This window comes from Dictyostelium discoideum (assembly GCF_000004695.1).
Source record: "Dictyostelium discoideum AX4 chromosome 1 chromosome, whole genome shotgun sequence".
NCBI classification, from domain to species: Eukaryota; Evosea; class Eumycetozoa; order Dictyosteliales; family Dictyosteliaceae; genus Dictyostelium; species Dictyostelium discoideum.
Window position 1 is genome coordinate 1,843,029 of NC_007087.3, and position 20,257 is coordinate 1,863,285.

The following is a 20,257-nucleotide window of genomic DNA, read 5'->3' on the forward strand; positions in this document are numbered from 1 at the left end:
AACAACAACAACAACAAGTCCAACAACAACAACACCATCAATCACATCATCATCAACATCATCATCATCAACATCAACAACATATTCAACCAAATCAAAATATTGAAATGGTAAAACCAAATTACATTTCAATTTCACCAGAGGAATTGATTCATTCATTATCATTCTCAACCTCTTCAACATCATCATTATCAGATCAACTTCTTTCAGATGATTCATCAAAGATTTGTTCATCATCTGTATCATCATCACTCCCATCACCATCATCTACCTTATCAACACCATCACCACCAACTACTCCAAATTCAACTTCAGCTGACCCTGTCTCTTTATATATTGATCAAAACTCTCAATCAAATAACAATGAGAAAACATTTGCAACAAATACTAATACCACCACAACAACTGCAACACCAACAGAAGTTAAGCCACTCCAAAATATTACAGAAGAGAAATCAAATCAATCTGTTAATACTATCTCTATAAATGAAAAACCAAAGGATCAACAAGAGTTTAAAAAACACAATAATAATAATAATAATGGTAATAATAATGGTAATAGTGGTAACAAATATAATCGTGGCAACAGTGGTAATAATATTTTACAATCAAATACAAACTCTAGTACTCCAGACAGAAGACGTAAAATGAATAATACATCTGATAATAATAGTAATAATAGTGGAATTAATGGTTATAATAATAATAATAATAATAATAATAATAATAATAATAATAATAATAATAATAATAATAATGGCAATGGGAATACTAACTACAAAAGACAACCATTTAATACTGACAAGAGACCAGTATCTGATAGAAGAGGAGACAATAACAATAATAGTAATAATAACAACAGAAGACCACAAAGATCAAACGATTCCACTTTTAATAATAATAGTAATAATAATAATAACAACAATAATACAGCACCAACCACCAACACAACAGTTATAACACCAACACCAACTACTCAACCACAAACTCTAACATCATCACCACCACCAGCAACAACAACAACAACAACAATAACAACAACAGCAATCCAAACACCTATCATTTCAACACCACCACCAACTACAACTACACAACCACAAACCTTAACACCACCAACTCCCCAACCAAATACTACAACTTCATCAAGCGCACAATCACCAAATCCATCACCAAGTAAATCATATAATAATAGCAACAATGGATCACCATCATCTGGTTACAAAGGTAAAAAAAAAATTAATACTGTAAATGGATCCCCAACAATTAATCGTAGCAATGGAGCACCACAAAATAATAATAATAATAATAATAATAATAATAATAATAATAATAATAATAATAATAATAATAATAATAATAATAATAATAATAATAATAATAATAATAATAATAATACTAATAATAATAATAATAATACAATCAAGCATCAATCACGTGGCCAACAATCCCCATCTCCACCAAAAAAAATTTAAATAAAATTTTTAATATTTAAAAAAAAAGATGATAAATAAAATCATCTATTGCCATTAATTTTTTTTTAAATTCCAAACAAAATTCCTTTTATTTTTTATTTTTTTTTATTTTTTTTTATTTTTTTTTTTTTTTTAATTTTTCATTTTTTTTTTTATTTTAAAATTTATTTTTAAAAACAAACAACAACAATGAGTTTATGTAATTTAGCAAAAATTAGAAGTGTTGCAATTAAAGCAGTTGAAAAGGCTTGTATTGCATGTTTAGATATACAAAAGCAATTAATTTCAGAAGATACAATTAATAAAAAAGATCAATCACCAGTAACAGTTGGTGATTATACAGTTCAAGCATTAGTTATCAATGAATTACTTAAAGGATTAGATGAAGAATACCCAATCATTGCAGAAGAGGATTCAAAAACTTTATCATCACAAAAAGATGTAGAATCAAAAGTATTATCATTTTTCAATCGTTATTCAAATGAAAGTTTTGTAGAATCTCAATTAAGTTCTTTATTAGATAAAGGTAATAAAAAAAAGGATTTAAATTCCTCAAATAGATGGTGGACTTTAGATCCAATTGATGGTACTTTGGGGTAAATATTTAATATTATTATTATTATTATTATTATTATTATTATTATTATTATTATTATTATTATTATTATTATTATTATTATTATTATTAATTATTATTACTAATAAAATCAATTTTTATTTTATTATTAATATAAAAATAGATTTTTAAGAAAAGATCAATATGCAGTTGCTTTAGCATTAATGGAAGATAATAAACCAATTCTAGGTATTTTAGGTTGTCCAAATTTACCAGTATCAAAGGGATCAACTGAAAAAGGTTGTATTTTTGTTGGTTTAAAAAATAAGGGTTCATTTATGATTAAATTATCAAATTTAGATCAAGAGGAACCAATTAAGGTTTCAAATCAATCCGATCCAACCAAAGCAATTTTCACAGAAAGTTTTGTTTCAAGAGGATTTGGTCATGAATTAAATCAAAAGATTTCAAATTCAATGGGTGTAACAGCAGAACCTTTAAAAATTGACAGTCAATGTAAATATGCAATGGTTGCTCGTGGTGATAGTGATTGTTATTTAAGATTAACTCAATTAGATTATAAAGAATGTATTTGGGATCATGCTGCTGGTCATATAATCGTAGAAGAAGCTGGTGGTATTGTAACTGATTTCAAAAAACAACAATTAGATTACTCAAAAGGTTTCAAATTAGAAAATAATGTTGGAATTGTTTGTTCAAATAAATTATTAAATGATTCATTATTTGATTCAATTAAAAAATCAATTCAATTTTAAAATAAATAGATAAGATAAATAATTATATTTAAAAAAATGAAAAAATGAATAAATAAATAAATAAATTTATTTTTAAACAAATAAATAATTTGTTTTTTTTTTTTTTTTTTTTTTCTTATTTATTAAAAAAAAAGTTTATACAAAAACCATTTAAAAAGACTTTTATTAATTATTATATTATATAAATTATTTTTTAAAATTATTTTTGTTTTCTTTTCGTTTTTGTTATTATTGTTATTATTATTATTATTATTATTATTATTATTATTATTATTATTATTATTATGGGTATTATTATTATTATGTTTTAATAGTATACTCTGGTATGGTATCAGGATCCATAAGCTTGTTATCCTTTATGCAATCAAAGAACCATTCCAATGTAACTAATTTTTGAATTCTGTCACTAAGTTCGTGTTGTGGTCTTATCAAACACAAACAATAGTGAGCTCCTTCTCGTCCTCTCATTTCTTTATAGTTTTTAAATGAACCACCAGCACTTTCAATATCTGCTTTGGTATCTTTCCAAAAATCAACAGCTTTAATTGAGTGACCTATAGTATCGTTAATGAATTGATTATTTTCAAGTTCTTCTATATCTTTCAATGAAAGATCTTCAAAACTTGGGAATATTGAAAAATTCTTTTTTGTAAAAATCTTGGAAAAACTCATTGGTAACTATTTTTTTAAAAATAAAAAAAGAATATATGTTAGTAAAAGGAAGAAAGAAAAAAAAAAAAAAAAAAAAAAAAAAAAAAAAAAAAAAAAAAAAAATACATACCAATTGACCTTTATAAACAGAATTTTCAGAAATAATAGTGAATTTCTTTTTATAATTGATTCGACTTAATTCACGTGGGAAAAATGGATGATCATCAGATACAACATAACATCCTCTAAAACTAAAGTTTAAACTATCCACAATAAATCCATTATTTGCTATTATAAAATCTCTTAAAACAGCTGTGAAGGAATAATAAAGATGGTTAGTATGGTGGTAATAAAATAAAATAGTTTTCTAAAAGAAATTTTAAAACTTACATTTTCCTTTAATAGGGTCAGATAAAACAAATGCTTTTCCATGTATTGATGGGATAGATAGCGCTCGTGAATTATCAACCATCAATGGTGGAATTGATTGAATGTTAGATTGAGTCAATGGCTCTGAAATTGATTCACAATCAGATTCAATCATTGGCCCTGAAATTGATTCACAATCGGATTCAATCATTGATTCAGAGTCATTCAATAAATCTGAAGGTGATTGAATCAATAGTTTTGGAATTGATTGAATCAAAAAGGTTTTTGTTGGAGTTGGAGTTTTAGAACCAACAGGAGTTGATTGAACCAATAATTTTGGAGTTGATTGAGCCAAAACTTTTAATGATAGTTTTGTTAAAGGTGTTTTTGGTACTGATTGTCTTCGTCGAACTGATTGAACCAATGGTATTGGATCTACTTTTAAAGTTGGTGATTTTGGTAAAGTTTTTGGTGTTGTTGTTGTTGTTTTTGTTGTTGTTGTTGATTGTCTAGGTGATTGAACCAATTGATTTTTTGGTGGCGGTGATGATGGTGTTGTCGTTGTTGTTGTTGTTTTTGTTGTTGTTGATTTTCGGGGTGATAGGAACATTGACTTTTGAGTTGGTTGGGCCAATGGTTTTGATTGAGTTTTGTAATTTGTTTGTTTAACTGGTGGTGATGTATCGATATCTGGTTTTGAATGTGTTGGTGTTGGTGGTGGTGGTTTATATGGTGATGATAATGTAGTTGTGGTGGTGGTTGTTGTTGTTGTTGTTAACGATTTTTTGGTTGTTTTAGTTGTTTTTGTAATTGTTTTTGTTTGCATTTTTGGTGATATAGGAGTTGGCAGTGATAGAGGCGTTTTAGTGACACGAGGTGATTGATTTTCAATTGGTGAATCTGTCATATATGATCTTCTCGTTCTCATTGGTGTTGGTTTAGAAATTACAGATGGTGATGATTTTACAGGGGTAATATTAATTTTCTTTGGTGATTTTAAAATACTCTTTCTAGCTTCTTTTTCTTCTCTTTCTTTTTCTATTTCTATTTCTCTCTGTCTTTGTTTTTCTCTTTCTATTTCTCTTTCTTTTTCTTTTTCTTTTTCTCTTTCTCTTTCTCTTTCTCTTTCTAATTCTCTTTGTCTTTCTCTTTCTTTTTCTATTTCTCTCTGTATTTCTCTCTGTATTTCTCTTTCTCTTTCTATTTCCCTTTCTCTTTGTATTTCTTTTTCTCTTTGTATTTCTTTTTCTCTTTGTATTTCTCTTTGTACTTCTCTTTGTATTTCTTTTTGTATTTCTCTTTCAATTTGTTTTTCTCTTTCAATTTGTTTTTCTCTTTCAATTTGTTCCTCCCTTTCTCTTTCAATTTCTGCTTCTATTTCCTTTTCTCTTTTTCTTTTTCTTTCTCTTTCTATCAGTATTTCTTTCTCTTTTTCTTTTTCTATCTTTTTCTTTGTCTCTGCATCATTATCAATATCATCATCAATATCATCATCTATCTCTAATTCGTCATCCTCGAGGATAGGTTCAGAGAGAATCTTCCCGCTTTTATCTGTAAATTTTCTATCTTTAAAAATATATGTTTGACTGTACAAATTAATATGATCCATATGAACCAATTTAGTTTCTTTTTTTAAGAGTGCTCCATTTAAATAAACTAAAGCTTCTCCCGAATTATTTATCGTTAAATTTTTTGATTCATAATTAATCACTGCCATAGTTTTTCTATTTAAATGTCGAAATTGAATATTATTATCCTTTTTACTAAAAAATTTTAAAAAAGAGTATAGGGATTAGTAAACTATTGTATTTAAAATAAAAAAAATGAACAAAATAAATAAACAAAAAATCTTATGATTTACTTACCCCCCAATCGTGAAATTTTTAGTTTGAATTTTATAATCAATACGATTAAGTGGATCATAAATAAATCCAAAATTATTTCTAAAAATTATGTGATAATAAATTTAAAGTTAGTATATATATTTTAGAGGAGAAAAAAAAAAAAAAAAAAAAAGAACTTACACTATATTTTTCTTTGGTTGGTGAGCATTATCATTTTCATGAAATGATGATTGTCTTTCTGTTTCACTTTCAAATAGTTTTCTTTTACGTCCACAACTATTGCCATTATTATTATTATTATTATTATTTACATCACTTGTTTTTATACCATCATCATCACTATTATTATTATTATTATTATTATTATTATTATTATTATTATTATTATTATTATTATTATTATTAGTTGTATTATTATTTACAGATTCGAGTTCAGTTTGTGTGCTTGTGTCTTGATAAAAGTTTGGTTTTGATATATTATTGTTGTTATTATTATTATTATTATTATTATTGTTGCTGTTGTTGTTGTTATTAATATTACTATTATTATTATTATTATTATTATTATTATAATTATTGTTATTGTTATTGTTATTGTAAGAATTAGTAGTATGTACAGGAGATTTAAAGGCATAAAGCTTTGAAGGTGATGATAAAGGAGTAGTGAATAAACTATTTGAACTATAATGACCACTTGAAGGCGTCGATGGGGTTGATATAGCTTTACCAATTATAAAATGTATATGTGAATCAGTTTGTGAAATAGAAATATTATTATTTGTATCTAAATGAGTAATATTAATATCTCTATATTTTATACTCCTATTTGATTCTTGGCTACTAATAATATCTTGACTACTATATTTTGTTTGACTATTAATGTAATTATTATGATTATTATGATTATTACTACTATTATTATGATTATTACTACTATTATTATTGATATGAATACTATTATTATTATTACTATTACTATTATTTATATTATTATTATTATTATTATTATTATTATTATTATTATTATTATTATTATTATTATTATTATTATTATTATTATTATTACTATTACTATTAGAATTTAATTGACTATTATTTATATCCTGACTATTAGTTATTTCCTGACTATTACTTATATCTTGACTATTACTTATATCTTGACTATTGGATATCTCTTGGCTACTATATATTTCTTGACTATCACTTAAATCTTGGCTACTTAAGCCAAGTGATTTTATAAATTCTTTATAGTAGATACTATTTGTATAAATATTTTGACTTGGAATACTGCCCACAGAGTTTTGAGATGAGTTGATATTATTATTATTATTATTATTGGTGTTGGTGTTATTATTATTATTATTATTATTAATATTATTGATATTATTATTACTGTTATTAATATTATTACTTATATTATTGATATTTTTATTTTTAATATGGTTATTGCTATTATTATTATTATCGTTAAGTGCACCACCATTGGGAACTATAGAATCAGGTGAATCATATGACGAAAGAGACACGGGTGATATATTTGGTGATGGTGAGGTGTAATTTGGCGAGATTAACGGTGAAATATACGAAGAAGGCATCATTATGTGTTTTAAAACATATAAATATATGGGTGTATATAAATAAATATATATTTATATGTAAACAGATTTTATTTTTTTATTTTTATTTTTAATTTTTGTGTGTGGTTTTTTTTATTTTTTTTTTAATTTTTTATTTTTTTTCTTTTTAATTATTTACAATGAAAAAAAAAAAAATGTAATGTGCTTATTTTTAAAAATCACAATAATCTTGAAAATAATAAAACAATTTTTTTTTATTGTACACACACAATGTAAATAAATTGATGCAAAAATAAAAAAAAAAAAAAAAAAAAAAAAAAAAAAAATTTTCCAAATTTTCGTTTTTTGTCAAAAAAAAAAAAAAAAAAAAAAAAAAAAAATAAAATAAAATAAAAATAAAAATAAAAAAAAATAAAAAAAAAAAAAATTAAATATTTAACGCATTTCATTTTTTTTGAACAAACATTGCTCATATGAATATTCATTTCCTATACTAAATTCTTTTAACCGGTTAAGAGGAATTTAGTATAGGAATTATTTTAAAAAAATTTAAAATTTAATATCTTATATTCATAAGGCGCTGAAGTAGAATGGGTTTCTTAAGATAAGTTTATTTATTTATAATTTTTATTTTTTATTTATAATTTAAATTTTTTTTTTATAAAAAAAAAAAAAAAAAAAAAAACAAAAATAACAAAAAAAAAAAAAAAAAATTATAAATTCATTTTAAATAAATTAATCTTAAAAATAAAAATATAAATCTAAAAAAAAAAAAAGTAGAATCAAAACAAAACAAAAAAAAAAAAAAAAAATCTCAGAAATCCTTTTTCGATATCATTTTTTCATTTTCTCAAAATTTCTATTTTTAATTTTTCCAAAAAACTGAAAAATAAAAAAAAAAATAAAAATTATTTAAAAAATTTAAATGATGAAATCAATGAACGCTCTTTTTTTTATTTTTTTTTAATATTTACAATACTATAAATTTTATTTATTTTATTTTATTTTTTTTTTTATTTTTTTTATTTTTTTTTTTATTTTATAGATCACTTTCCTCTTCATAGTGTATTTCAGTATTATGATCATAATCTTCACTGTTACTTTCAAAAGATTCATCAATACCTTTAATAAAACACTTTGGAGAATGATTGCACACTCCATTAATTTTAGGAGAATGACAATTATCTCTTTTTGTTAATCTATCTTCACAATATAGATGATTTGGATTTAAACATTTTCTATTGTTGCAAAGGAAAGAAATAACATATCCATGACCATGACCATCGGAGTCAATACAACTTGGATCATTTTCACAGGAATTTGCAGCCTTTGGATAAAGAAAGAGTTTTTTATCTTGATTGGTGTTGTTGTACCAAACGAGGTTGTGACCTTTAACATATTCAAGGAAAACATTACCACAAACTCTAACTTCAACATTAACACCATCATTCTTGAAAATTTTCTTTTGATTTAAATTCATTTCATCTCTATTCATTAACCAACAATCTTTCTTAGATTTCTTTTCAACAACTTCCATCAACATTTTATAAGTAGTTTTAATTTGATTATCATCTAAATCGAATATATCATTCTTTCTTATCTTTGATATTGGCGAGGTGGCGGCAGTGGTTGTGGTTGTGGTGGTGGCCGTGTTTCCAAAACGTACTTTTTAAGTGGTGATTGATTTGATATTGAAGATGGTAATAATGACGATGATGATGATGCAGGTGCAGATGGACAGTAAACTCTTTTTCTTAAAGTTGGTAATGGTGAATTTAAGGATGAAGGTGATTGAATATCAGTATTGGAATTACTACTACTATCATCAGTATTATCTTGGTCAGTGAAAAATTGTGAATTTTCTGAATCTTCTTCACCATCATCTTCATCACTATCAATATTATTTTCAGAAGATTCATCAACATTTATTTTATTTAAAGATTTAAATTGTTTTTCTTGATTTTTGGAATTATATTTATCAATTTGTTGATTATTTTGTTGTTTAGATTTACTTGATTTTGACGATGTAAATTTTAAAGATGATTGGTTTGATGATTGTATTTGTTGTAATTGCTTTTTTGCTTGATTATTAATATTTTTATTATTGATATTATTATTAAAACTGTGATGGGTATCATTTTTATCGGAATTAAATGTTACTTCACCAATATTAAAATCAATTTGATTTAAAAAATTAAGTGCTTCCCCAATGCATTGAATTGGAAAAGCCAATTTTTCTATTTTTTTTCTTTTTTGGTATGTTTCGTCCATTTTTTATTTTATTTAATATTTATTATTTATTATTTGTTATTTGTTGTGGTTGAAGAAATAGAGTTAATAATAAAAAAAAAAAAAATTATAAAATGGTTGGGAACAAAAAAAAAAAAAAATTAAAAATTAAAAAAAAAAAAATGGAATGACAAGTGTTAATAATTTTAATTGGAATTCCACTAATTTTTTTTTCAAAATTAAATTAAAATTAAAAAAAAATAAAAAAATGTATTTTTTGGTTATAATCTGTTTAAAGTTTATTATTATTATTTTTTTTTTTTCTATTATTATTTTTTATTATTTTTTATTTTCTTTCTTTAAAATATATATTTATTTTTAACATGATCATTGTATTATTTATTTATTTATTTATTTATTTATTTATTTATTTATTTATTTATTTATTTATATATTTATTTATTTATTTTATTTATTTATTTAATTTAATTTAATTTTTTATTTTAATGAGATGAATTATAATGTTTATCAATTTTATTTGCCAATTCTTTACAAGTGTTTGTAGCATCACCTAATAACATTGAAGTATTTGGTTTATAAAATACTGGATTTTGAATATCGGCATAACCAGCATTTGTTAATGAACGTTTCATAACGATACAATGTTTTGCTTTCCAAACTTCAATAACTGGCATACCAGCGATAATTGAATTTGGATCTTCAACTGATGCACTATTGACGGTATCATTTGCACCAATTACGATTGCTAAATCTATATCTTTCATTTCTGGATTAATTTCTTCCATTTCGAAAACAATGTCATATGGAACCTTTGCTTCACTTAAGCAAATATTCAAGTGACCTGGTAATCTACCTGCTACTGGATGAATACCAAATTTAACATTGTGACCTTTTTCAATTAAAGTTTTAACCATCTCTGCAACTGGATATTGACTTTTACTAACAACCATACCATAACCTGGTACAATGAGAATATTTTTAGAGTTGGTAATCATTTCACTTGCTTGATCAACATTGATTTCAGTGTGAGTACCTGTGATTTTCATTGCTTCACCTTTTCCCATACTTGATGTACCAACACCACCTAAAATAACACTCATAAGATTTCTATTCATAGCTTTACACATGATATATGATAAGATTGCACCACTTGAACCAACAATTGCACCAACAATATTCAATAGGGATGAATCTAACATGAAACCTTCAGCAACCAATGCCCAACCTGAATAACTATTTAATACAGTTACAACAACTGGCATATCTGGACCATTAATTGCAGCGGTTAATAAATGACCTTGAATGAATGAAAGAATAGTGGTAGCACCTAAACATGCTAAACCTAATGTTGGATTGGTTGTTGATAAGAAAGTTGCAAAAGTAGCAACATTTGCTAATGCTAAACCAGTGTTCACTAAATGACGATTTGGAACATGATATGGTTTTGATGGTACCTTCCATTTACCAATATGACCTTGTAATTTTGCATAGGCAACAACTGAACCTGTGAATGTAATACCACCAATTAAAGCACCCAAATAAACTGAACTCTTATGAATTGTATCTAAAGCTGCAAAATTACTATAATCAGCCAATAAAGAGGCACCTGATGCCAATACAGCTGCCATACCTACAAAACTGTGGAATGCTGCAGTGAGTTGTGGAAGTTCAGTAAAGTTTACTCTCTTTGAAAACAAATAACCAATACCACCACCAACTAAACCAACACCAGCCATTTGAGCGAGTAGAGCACTTGATACACCTAAAGAAGCAACAGTTGCACCCAAACCAATTGCAATACCACCCATACCTAAAATATTACCAAGTCTTGATGATTTTGCACTTGATAAACCACTAATTGAGAGAATACACATAATTGAAGATGCTAAGTATGCCAATTGAGTTAGAGCTGGACCACCACTACCAACCGTTGATAAATAAGCAGCCAAGAAACCTAATGATGGTATACCGTATAGATATTCATAGGTTGGTTTATCAGTTGGTAATTTAAACATATCCAACATTCTCTTGGTGATTGTAAAACCACCAGCAATATTAATTGATGCCATAAATACTGCAGCACTTGCTAATAGTTGACCACCAGTCGAAGGTATATAACCACCACCCATTAAATGTAAACCTGCAACTGCTACTATACCACTAATTGCATTTGTAATTGACATTAATGGACTATGTAATGCTGGTGTAACACCCCAAACTACTTTATAACCAATTAATGCAGCCAATGAGAATGTTGTTAAATTAACCATAAAATCTGCTGGTAATCCCATTGACATTGCAACTGCACCACACATTGCTGCTGTTGCACCCAATGCTGATTTCAATGTTTTATTAAATAATGAAGTTTCTTCTTTAACAAGATTACTCTCAACCTTTTCTTTATTACTAACAGGTGTTGATGGTGATGGTGGAGTCACTGGAACTGGTTTCTTTGGGGCTGGCCAAATTAAAGTACCATTATAAGTTACTGTTGAACCTCTATGAACTTCATCAGTGAAATCTAATTTGAAACCATCTTTATCATTACCTAAAGATAAGAGAAACTTGGTGATATTATTACTATAGAGTGTACTTGATTGAGTTGCCATTTTTGATGGTAAATCAGTGAAACCAATAATTGAAACACCATTATAATTATAAGCTTCGCCTGGTTTTGTTAATTCACAATTACCACCAGTTTCAGCAGCTAAATCTACAATAACACTACCTGGTTTCATTTGATCAACCATTTGTTTGGTAATTAATTTTGGAGCAGGTACACCTGGAATTAAAGCGGTTGTAATTACGATATCCACTTCTTTACATTGACGTTCAAACAATGCCATTTCAGCCTCAATGTATTCCTTTGACATGTGTTTTGCATAGCCACCTGAACCTTCTCCACTCTCTTTGATTTTCACTTCTAAAAATTCACCACCCAATGATTCAACTTGTTCTTTGGTAACAGATCTAGTATCGAATGCTCTAACGATAGCACCAATATTTTTAGCGGTACCAATAGCAGATAAACCAGCAACACCAGCACCAATAACCAATACTTTAGCAGGCTGAACTCTACCAGCGGCTGTAATGGCTCCACCAAAGAATCTACCAAAATAGTTGGATGCCTCCATCACTGCTTTATAACCTGCAATATTTGCCATTGATGATAAACCATCAAAAACCTGTGCTCTACTAATTCTTGGTATACAATCAACTGCAATGGCATTAGCTTTCTTTTGTGATAGTAACTTTAAAGTTTCTGCATTTTGTGCTGGTGATAAAAAGCTAATTACTGTAGCACCTTCTTTCATCATTTCAACTTCATGTTTACCCAAGTTTGTATTAAATTGTGGACCTCTAACCTTTAGTAATATATCGGTTTTCTTGAATAAATTAGCTGCAGTTGTAATTTTTGCACCGGCTTCAATATATTTAGCATCAGAGAATTTTGCACCTTTACCAGCTCCTTCTTCAACTAACACTTTGTAACCTTTTTTCACCAAAACTCCAACATTTTCAGGTGTCATTGATACTCTCTTTTCATTTTGATAAACTTCAGTTGGGATACCAATAGTTAATTGTTCAAATGGAATACCTTTTGCATCTTTTGTTAATTCTAATGCCATATCAATTGATGTTATTCCTTGATTCGGTGTTGTTGGTAATACACTTCCAGTTTGATCTTTTAATGTACTATAAAATAATCTATTTGTTACATTTCTTTTAATTGAAACTTTTTTTTTATTTTAGTTTTAATAAATAATTAATAATTAATTTTTTTTTTTTTTTTTTTTTTTTTTTTTTACTTACTAACTTTATTTGAAGGTTCAAAGTTGTTTTTATTTAAAACATTCTTATTTGATTCATTGAAATTACAATTAAATCTTGTGGATGTTGAAATTGGGTGGATTAATTTATTGGAATTATTCAATGTTGAATATCTAATATTATTTAATAATGATGATGATGATGATGATTTTGTTTTTAAAATTGTTCCGATTTGATTTGGTGAAACTTTTTTTGTAATTAAAGATAATAAATTATTCATCTTTAATTACTTTTTTTTTTTTTTTTTTTTTTTTGATTTTGATTTTAATTATGATAATATAAAATAAAACAAATAAAATAATATACAAATAAAATAATAACAATTAAAAATACAGAAAAAAAAAAAAGGTTAGAAATTAAAAATACAGATAAATCAAAAATAATAATAAAAAAAAAAAAAAAAAAAAATCAATAAAAAATTAAGAAAAAAAATATTAATTTATAAAATTATTGTAAATTTAATTTAGAAAAAAAAAAAAAAAAATAAAAAAAAAAAAAAAGATTTTTTTAATAATTAAATTTATAAATTTATAAAAAAAAAAATTGTCATTTTACAAAAAAAGACTTATTGTGATGTTGATAAAAATATCTATTTTTTTTTTTTTTTGTTTTTTTAAATTATTAAATTTGCTTTCTTCATTTTTTTTTTTTTTTTAAAAATTTTGTTAACGATTTTGTTATTATTATTATTATAATAATAATTATTTTTATTGCTTTATTGTTTTGAGGTAAAAAAAAAATGATGAAAAAAAAAAATAAAAAAAAAAAAAGTTGATTTTCAAATTGAAATAAAAAACAAAAAATAAAAAAGAATAAAATACGAACCACTAAAATCGCCAGATGAAATAGACTCAATCAACCTAAAAGAGAGAATGAACCAGAATAAATAGACCAACCCACACCAGAGAAAAAGATCCTACAATTAAGTGAAATTTATTAGAGGTAGAAAAAAGATTAGATAATTTTCATCAATTATTTAAAACTATTATTAATTTTGTTTTATTTAATATCAAAATGTTATATAAAAATAATAAATAAATAAATAAATAAATAAATAAATATATAAGAATTAGTAAAAATTAATTATTTTTTTCTTTTTTATACTTTTTTTTTTTAATTAAAAAAAAAAAACCATTAAAATATAAAATTACTTTAGGAAATATTAAAAAATAAAAAATATAAATTAAAATTAATATATAAAATAAAATAAAATAAAATAAAAAAATATTTTATAATCACTTTTGGAAGAATGACATTCTTTTTGTTTTCCAAATTTATGTATTTTTTTAACCCGCCAATTTTTTGTGCATATTTAAATTTTAAAAAAAAAAACCTCAATTAATTTTTTCGTTAATTTTAGAAGTTTAAACTCAATATGAACTATAAATTATGTATGAATTTTTTTTTTTTTTTTAATTGATATTATTATTTATTTTTTTTAATTTTTTTCTATATTAATTAGTGAATAATTATAAACAAAAATTAAAATTATTATTTTTTACCAACTAAAAAATTACAGAATTCTATATATTACAACCCAAAAACTTCATTTTTTAAAAAATAAATACCAATTATATTATTTTTAGAACATCCGGTTACCAACTTGCTGTACCAATCATGCTTTTCTTTAATAGGATTTACTGGTAAATCAAGTTTAATAGATCCATTTAAAAAATGTTGGAAGAACTTTTCAAATGATGGTTATGGTCATGGACCTTTATTACAATTTTTATCACTATCTTTTTAAATATCAAACTTGGACAAATAAAAAATAAAAAATAAATAAATATAAAGAGTTTTTTTTTTTTTATTATTTGTTTATTATTTGTTTATTGATTTTTTTTTTTTTTTTTTTTTTTTTTTTTTTTTATAAAATACATGTACAGTGGAAAAAAGATAAAAAATCATACATCTTTTAATTAAAATGTATGTGGTAGTATATATTTAATGATTATTGGATTGAATTTTTAAGCAACTTCACCAACAACAACAGTAGTTTCAGATGGCTTAACTTCTTCTGATTGAGTGGTTGGTTTGATTTCTTCAGTTGATTTAACTTCTTCTGATGAAGTTGTTGTGGTAGTGGTGGTGGTGTTTGATTCAACTGGTTTAACTTCTTCTGATGATTTGCCTTCCTCTTTTGATGATTCGGCTTCCTCTTTTGATGGTTTGGCTTCCTCTTCTGATGGTTTAACTTCCTCTGATGGTTTAGCTTCTTCTGATGGTTTAACTTCTTCTGATGGTTTGACTTCTTCTGATGGTTTGACTTCTTCTGATGGTTTAACTTCTTCTGATGGTTTAACTTCTTCTGATGGTTTAACTTCTTCAGTAGTAGTGGTGGTAGTTGTAGTTGTTGTTGTTTTAGATTTTGATTCTTTAACTGGTTTTGATTCTTTAACTGGTTTAGCTTCAATGAAATTAAGGAATTGAGCAAAATCTTTTTTAATACTAAGTGGGAAAACTACTTTTCTAACGAACCATGGAATAGTTTTATTCAAATTATCACTCATATCTTTATTTTGTGGAAGTTTAGCAGCATCAAGCATAGCACCTAAACCAAACTTTGCTGATGATTCAGATTTCATTACTTTATGAATGGTATCACCAAGTTTAATTTGATCAGCTTTTGGAATTTGAACTGCAGTTGGTAAGATTAAACGTTCTTCATCGAAAAAGTGAATATAGATAATATCGATTTGTTCATTGAGATTAGTTTGTAATTTACCGAAAATTTCAGACCAACCCTCAGAGATGCTGTCTTTCAATTCGACATTGTCAGTGATTGATTTAACCAATTCTTCCAATTGTTTATTCTTTTCAATCCAATCGTGATGTTGAGTATCCATAAGAGCTAAATGTTCAGCTACTTCTGGTTTCTTTTCTTTTAACCATGACCAGACAATGCTATCCTCATGACCATGATGATGATGGAGGAATTCATGAACTGATGAAACTGACTTAACCATTTCGACAACCTCTGCTCTTGATTTTGGTTCAAAGGTTTTCAATCTTTTTATTAATAAATTATAACAATGTTTAAGTGCTACATGAGTCCAAAGCCAACCTCCCATCCAGAAATTTGTCTTTCCTTCATTCTTAAAGAATACTGAAAGATCATTTTCATCACGTCCATCTTCATTTTTAATTGTTGTTAATACAATTGGTTCAACATTAACTTCTTCTGTTGCCTTTGTTTCTTTTGTTGATTCTTCAACTGGTTTTACTTCTTCTGATGATTTGACTTCTTCAGTTGGTTTTACTTCTTCAGTTGGTTTTACTTCTTCAGTTGGTTTGACTTCTTCAGTTGGTTTTGCTTCTTCAACTGGTTTGACTTCTTCAACTGGTTTGACCTCTTCGACTGGTTTGACTTCTTCAGCTTGTTTTACTTCTTCGACTGGTTTTACTTCTTCGACTGGTTTTACTTCTTCGACTGGCTTTACTTCTTCAGTTGGTTTAACTTCTTCGACTGGTTTTGCTTCTTCAACTGGTTTGACTTCTTCGACTGGTTTGACTTCTTCAACTGGTTTAACTTCTTCAACTGGTTTGACTTCTTCAGTTGGTTTGACTTCTTCGACTTGCTTAACTTCTTCGACTTGTTTGACTTCTTCGACTTGTTTAACTTCCTCAGTTGGTTTGACTTCTTCGTCTTGTTTGACTTCTTCGACTGGTTTTACTTCTTCAGTTGGTTTGACTTCTTCAACTGGTTTGACTTCTTCGACTGGTTTGACTTCTTCAACTGGTTTAACTTCTTCAACTGGTTTTACTTCTTCGATTGGTTTTACTTCTTCGACTGGTTTTACCTCTTCAGTTGGTTTGGTTTCTTCAACAGAGACTGATGTGGCTTCAACTTTAATTTCTTCTGATGGTTGTTCAAGTTTTTCGTCTTCAATTGGTAAAGTATTTTCTACTTTAACTTCTTCGACTTTAGTTTCCTCTGAAACATTAGTTGGTGTTTCTAAATTGTTATCGCTCATTATTTTTGTACGAGAAAAATTATTTTAATGGTATTAAAAAAAAATTATGTTTTTTGTTTTTTTGTTTTTGGTTTTTTGTTTTTTGTTTTTGTTTTTGTTTTTTTTTTTTTTTTTTTTTTTTTTTTATTATTAGGGGTGTGAAAAAAAAAAAAAAAAATTTATGTTTACAAATGTTTATATATAAAAATAATTATTTATAAATGTGGTGGTTGTGGTGTTTAAAATGAAATGAACAAAAAAAAAAAAAAAAAAAAAAAAAATCATTGACGTTGGAATTGTTTATTCCAATGATTTCATTTTTTTTTTATTTTTTATTATTTTTTTTTTTTTTTTTTTTTTCGGCAATTAACGCCATGGATTTATTTGAAAAAAAATTAAAACAAAAATAAATTTTCAAAAAATAAAATTGATTGGTTTTTATAATAAAATAAATAAAGAAGATTTATCATTAAAAAAAAAAAAAATTAAAATTATAAAAAATTAAAAAAATAAAAATAAAAATATAAAAAGAAATAAAATTTAAACATTGAGAATTATCTGACAAGTGTAAACAATTTAAACTCATACCAAAAATAAAAGATACTAATAATCAAATGATCATTTAATTATTATTATTATTATTATTATTTAATTTCATATTATTTTTTAAAATTATAATAGTTTTAATTTTTTCATTATTTTTTTTTTATTTTTTTTTTTAATCACTTTTTGGCATTCAATTATTTATTAAATAATTGATTACATATTAACTTTTTATTTTTATTTTTATTTTCATTCCGTTTTTGTTTTTTCATTTTTTTTTTCATTTTTTTTTATGATTTTTCTTTTTTTTTTTTGGATTTTTTTTTTGGATTTTTTTTTAGATTTTTTTTTAAAAGAAAAAGAATTATGTGTTATATTTTTATATAATTTATTAAATCTAGTTTACGCTTATTATTATTATTATTATTATTATTTTTATTATTTTTTTTTTTTTAAAGGAAAACTTAGAAAAAAAAAAAAAAAAAAAAATATAGTTAATTTTAGACGTTAGTCGTGTGGCAAAAAAATATTAAAATAACTATAAAAAAAAAAAAATTAAAAAAAATTAAAAAAAAAAAAAAAAAATTAAAAAAAACAAAAATTAAACAGGAATTTGAAATACTGGGGACCTTTTTCCTGTTTAATTTTTCATTTTTTGACAACTAAACAATGATTTTCCACTTTATATTTTTTTATTATTTTTTTTCTTTTTTTTTTTTTTTTTTATTTTTTATTTTTTATTTTTTTTTTCTTTCTCCATACAGAAATCGAATTTTTTTTTTTAAAAGGAATACTAACAACAATATAAATTAATAATCAGTTAATTAATATTAATTGAAAATATATTATCTTTAAAATTTTTTTTTTTTTTTTTTTTTTTCTAAAAACTTTAAAAATAATCAATTACAATAAAAAATTAAATAATAAATAAATAAAAAATTAAATAATAAATAAATAATAAATAAATAATATTTAAAATAAAATAAAAATATAAATATAGGCTAATAATTAATAAATAAATAAATAAATAAATAATAAATAAATAATAAATAAATAATAAATAATAAATAAATAATTAAATAAATATAATAATATAATATAATATTAAATACAGAAAAAAAAAAAAAAAAAAAAAAAAATATATAAAAATGAAATCTTTTACATACATTTCATTTTTAATTTGTATATTATTCATTTTTATAAATATTGGACATGGTCAAATTTGGGAAGGTCCAAATCAAGAGTTGGGTACATATTTTAGTTATGATAAAATGCAAGATCTTAATTATGATGTAACAAATTGGACTGTAAAAACAACAGATCACGATAGAACATATAATAGGTAAATATTAAATAACAATTTTAATTTAACAATAACAATTTAAAAAATAATATATTAATTTCTTTATTTTTTATTTTTTATTTATAGATATGATTATTCATTTTTAAGACTTCACCTTCGTAATACAAAATTTTTTTTTCATGGTTATATAGATGTTCATCCAAGAGTCGATGAGTTTACAACAGTTAAATTCTTAAAAAGTAAATATTATTTCTATTTTCTATATATTTATTTTATATAAGTTAATATTAATTAAAATTTTTTTATTTTTTTATTTATTTATTTTTAGCTGGTTTTATTTATGATAAGATTAATCCAGATTATAATGGTACAGTTATGGATAGAGATAATATGTATACTCTTTCAGGTGAACTTATTGGTCTTAAAAATGTAACAACCTATACACATCAATGGGTAAATGTTAGTAGACCATGTTGGGTAAATGGTACAAGAGCAATCAATTCACAATGTAATGGTACAACAATCGATATGAAGCCAATGAGAAATTGGTATGTTAAAGAATTACAACGTTTTAAAACTGTAAAACAAGAACCAATTCAATTACCAGAAAAGAAACTTACTGACAAAAACTCTGAAACTTTTGTATCAACTTTTGTAATCGTTATACAATTGGATGATGGTAAAATTGTTGATGCCACGTGGGATGGTGATAGGTTGCCCGAAGTCTGTAAAAAATGTGATGCTTGTATTGATAATCAGTGTGGTGTTTATTGGGAAGATATGCCATGTGACCAATATAATGGTTGTATTTTAAAAATTATTGTTGCATGGGCTGGTAGAGATGCTTCTGGTACTAATTGTCGTTCAATTAATAGAGTAATTATTAAAATTTTATTAAAAAAAAAAAAAAAAAAAAAAACAAAAACTAATTTATAAATTTATAAATTTTATTTCAATAGATTCCATCAAATTTCCAAAGATACTCAGCAACTCCATACAAAAACATTGGTCGTAACTTTTTCGACGATTTTATGTACCGTGCTACCTATGGCAAAGATCCAAATATTGCTTAAACCTATCTTTTAATTATTATAATAAAAAATATTTATATTTATTCAAAATTAATTTCAAC

At 24.5% G+C, this 20,257-nt stretch overlaps 8 protein-coding genes across 8 annotated transcripts in view; 3 read left to right on the plus strand and 5 right to left on the minus strand.

Moving 5' to 3' along the window:
• The window catches only part of DDB_G0268650 (hypothetical protein), a gene marked incomplete at both ends in the record, with an annotated part of 3,018 nt that extends 1,546 nt beyond the window's left edge, over positions 1-1,472 (plus strand). Inside the window, one exon of the mRNA XM_641743.1 lies at positions 1-1,472. This exon is cut by the window's left edge and continues 1,016 nt beyond it. Coding sequence (XP_646835.1) covers positions 1-1,472 — 1,472 coding nt within the window.
• Positions 1,473-1,661: 189 nt separating this feature from the next.
• DDB_G0268652 (3',5'-bisphosphate nucleotidase) lies at positions 1,662-2,804 on the plus strand (the record flags this gene model as incomplete). The annotated part of the gene is made up of 2 exons (XM_641744.1): positions 1,662-2,068; positions 2,213-2,804. 2 exons carry the CDS (start codon positions 1,662-1,664, stop codon positions 2,802-2,804), a joined length of 999 nt encoding a protein of 332 aa, XP_646836.1.
• A 300-nt stretch (positions 2,805-3,104) lies between these two features.
• Positions 3,105-7,266, minus strand: DDB_G0268922 (hypothetical protein; the record flags this gene model as incomplete). Its single annotated transcript, XM_641745.1, has 4 exons — positions 3,105-3,482; positions 3,586-3,767; positions 3,846-5,587; positions 5,849-7,266. 4 exons carry the CDS (start codon positions 7,264-7,266, stop codon positions 3,105-3,107), a joined length of 3,720 nt encoding a protein of 1,239 aa, XP_646837.1.
• Positions 7,267-8,284: 1,018 nt separating this feature from the next.
• Positions 8,285-8,788, minus strand: DDB_G0268654 (hypothetical protein; the record flags this gene model as incomplete). Its single annotated transcript, XM_641746.1, has 1 exon — positions 8,285-8,788. One exon carries the CDS (start codon positions 8,786-8,788, stop codon positions 8,285-8,287), a length of 504 nt encoding a protein of 167 aa, XP_646838.1.
• A 53-nt stretch (positions 8,789-8,841) lies between these two features.
• Positions 8,842-9,516, minus strand: DDB_G0269044 (hypothetical protein; the record flags this gene model as incomplete). Its single annotated transcript, XM_641747.1, has 1 exon — positions 8,842-9,516. The coding sequence occupies one exon, from the start codon at positions 9,514-9,516 to the stop codon at positions 8,842-8,844; it is 675 nt and encodes a 224-aa protein (XP_646839.1).
• A 461-nt stretch (positions 9,517-9,977) lies between these two features.
• Positions 9,978-13,546, minus strand: DDB_G0269046 (NAD+ transhydrogenase; the record flags this gene model as incomplete). The annotated part of the gene is made up of 2 exons (XM_641748.1): positions 9,978-13,231; positions 13,309-13,546. The coding sequence occupies 2 exons, from the start codon at positions 13,544-13,546 to the stop codon at positions 9,978-9,980; spliced, it is 3,492 nt and encodes a 1,163-aa protein (XP_646840.1).
• Positions 13,547-15,293: 1,747 nt separating this feature from the next.
• On the minus strand, positions 15,294-17,300 carry DDB_G0269048 (hypothetical protein; the record flags this gene model as incomplete). The annotated part of the gene is made up of 1 exon (XM_641749.1): positions 15,294-17,300. The coding sequence occupies one exon, from the start codon at positions 17,298-17,300 to the stop codon at positions 15,294-15,296; it is 2,007 nt and encodes a 668-aa protein (XP_646841.1).
• Positions 17,301-18,970: 1,670 nt separating this feature from the next.
• DDB_G0269050 (hypothetical protein) lies at positions 18,971-20,198 on the plus strand (the record flags this gene model as incomplete). The annotated part of the gene is made up of 4 exons (XM_641750.1): positions 18,971-19,164; positions 19,252-19,364; positions 19,454-20,001; positions 20,085-20,198. The coding sequence occupies 4 exons, from the start codon at positions 18,971-18,973 to the stop codon at positions 20,196-20,198; spliced, it is 969 nt and encodes a 322-aa protein (XP_646842.1).
• Between the last annotated feature and the right edge of the window lie 59 nt (positions 20,199-20,257).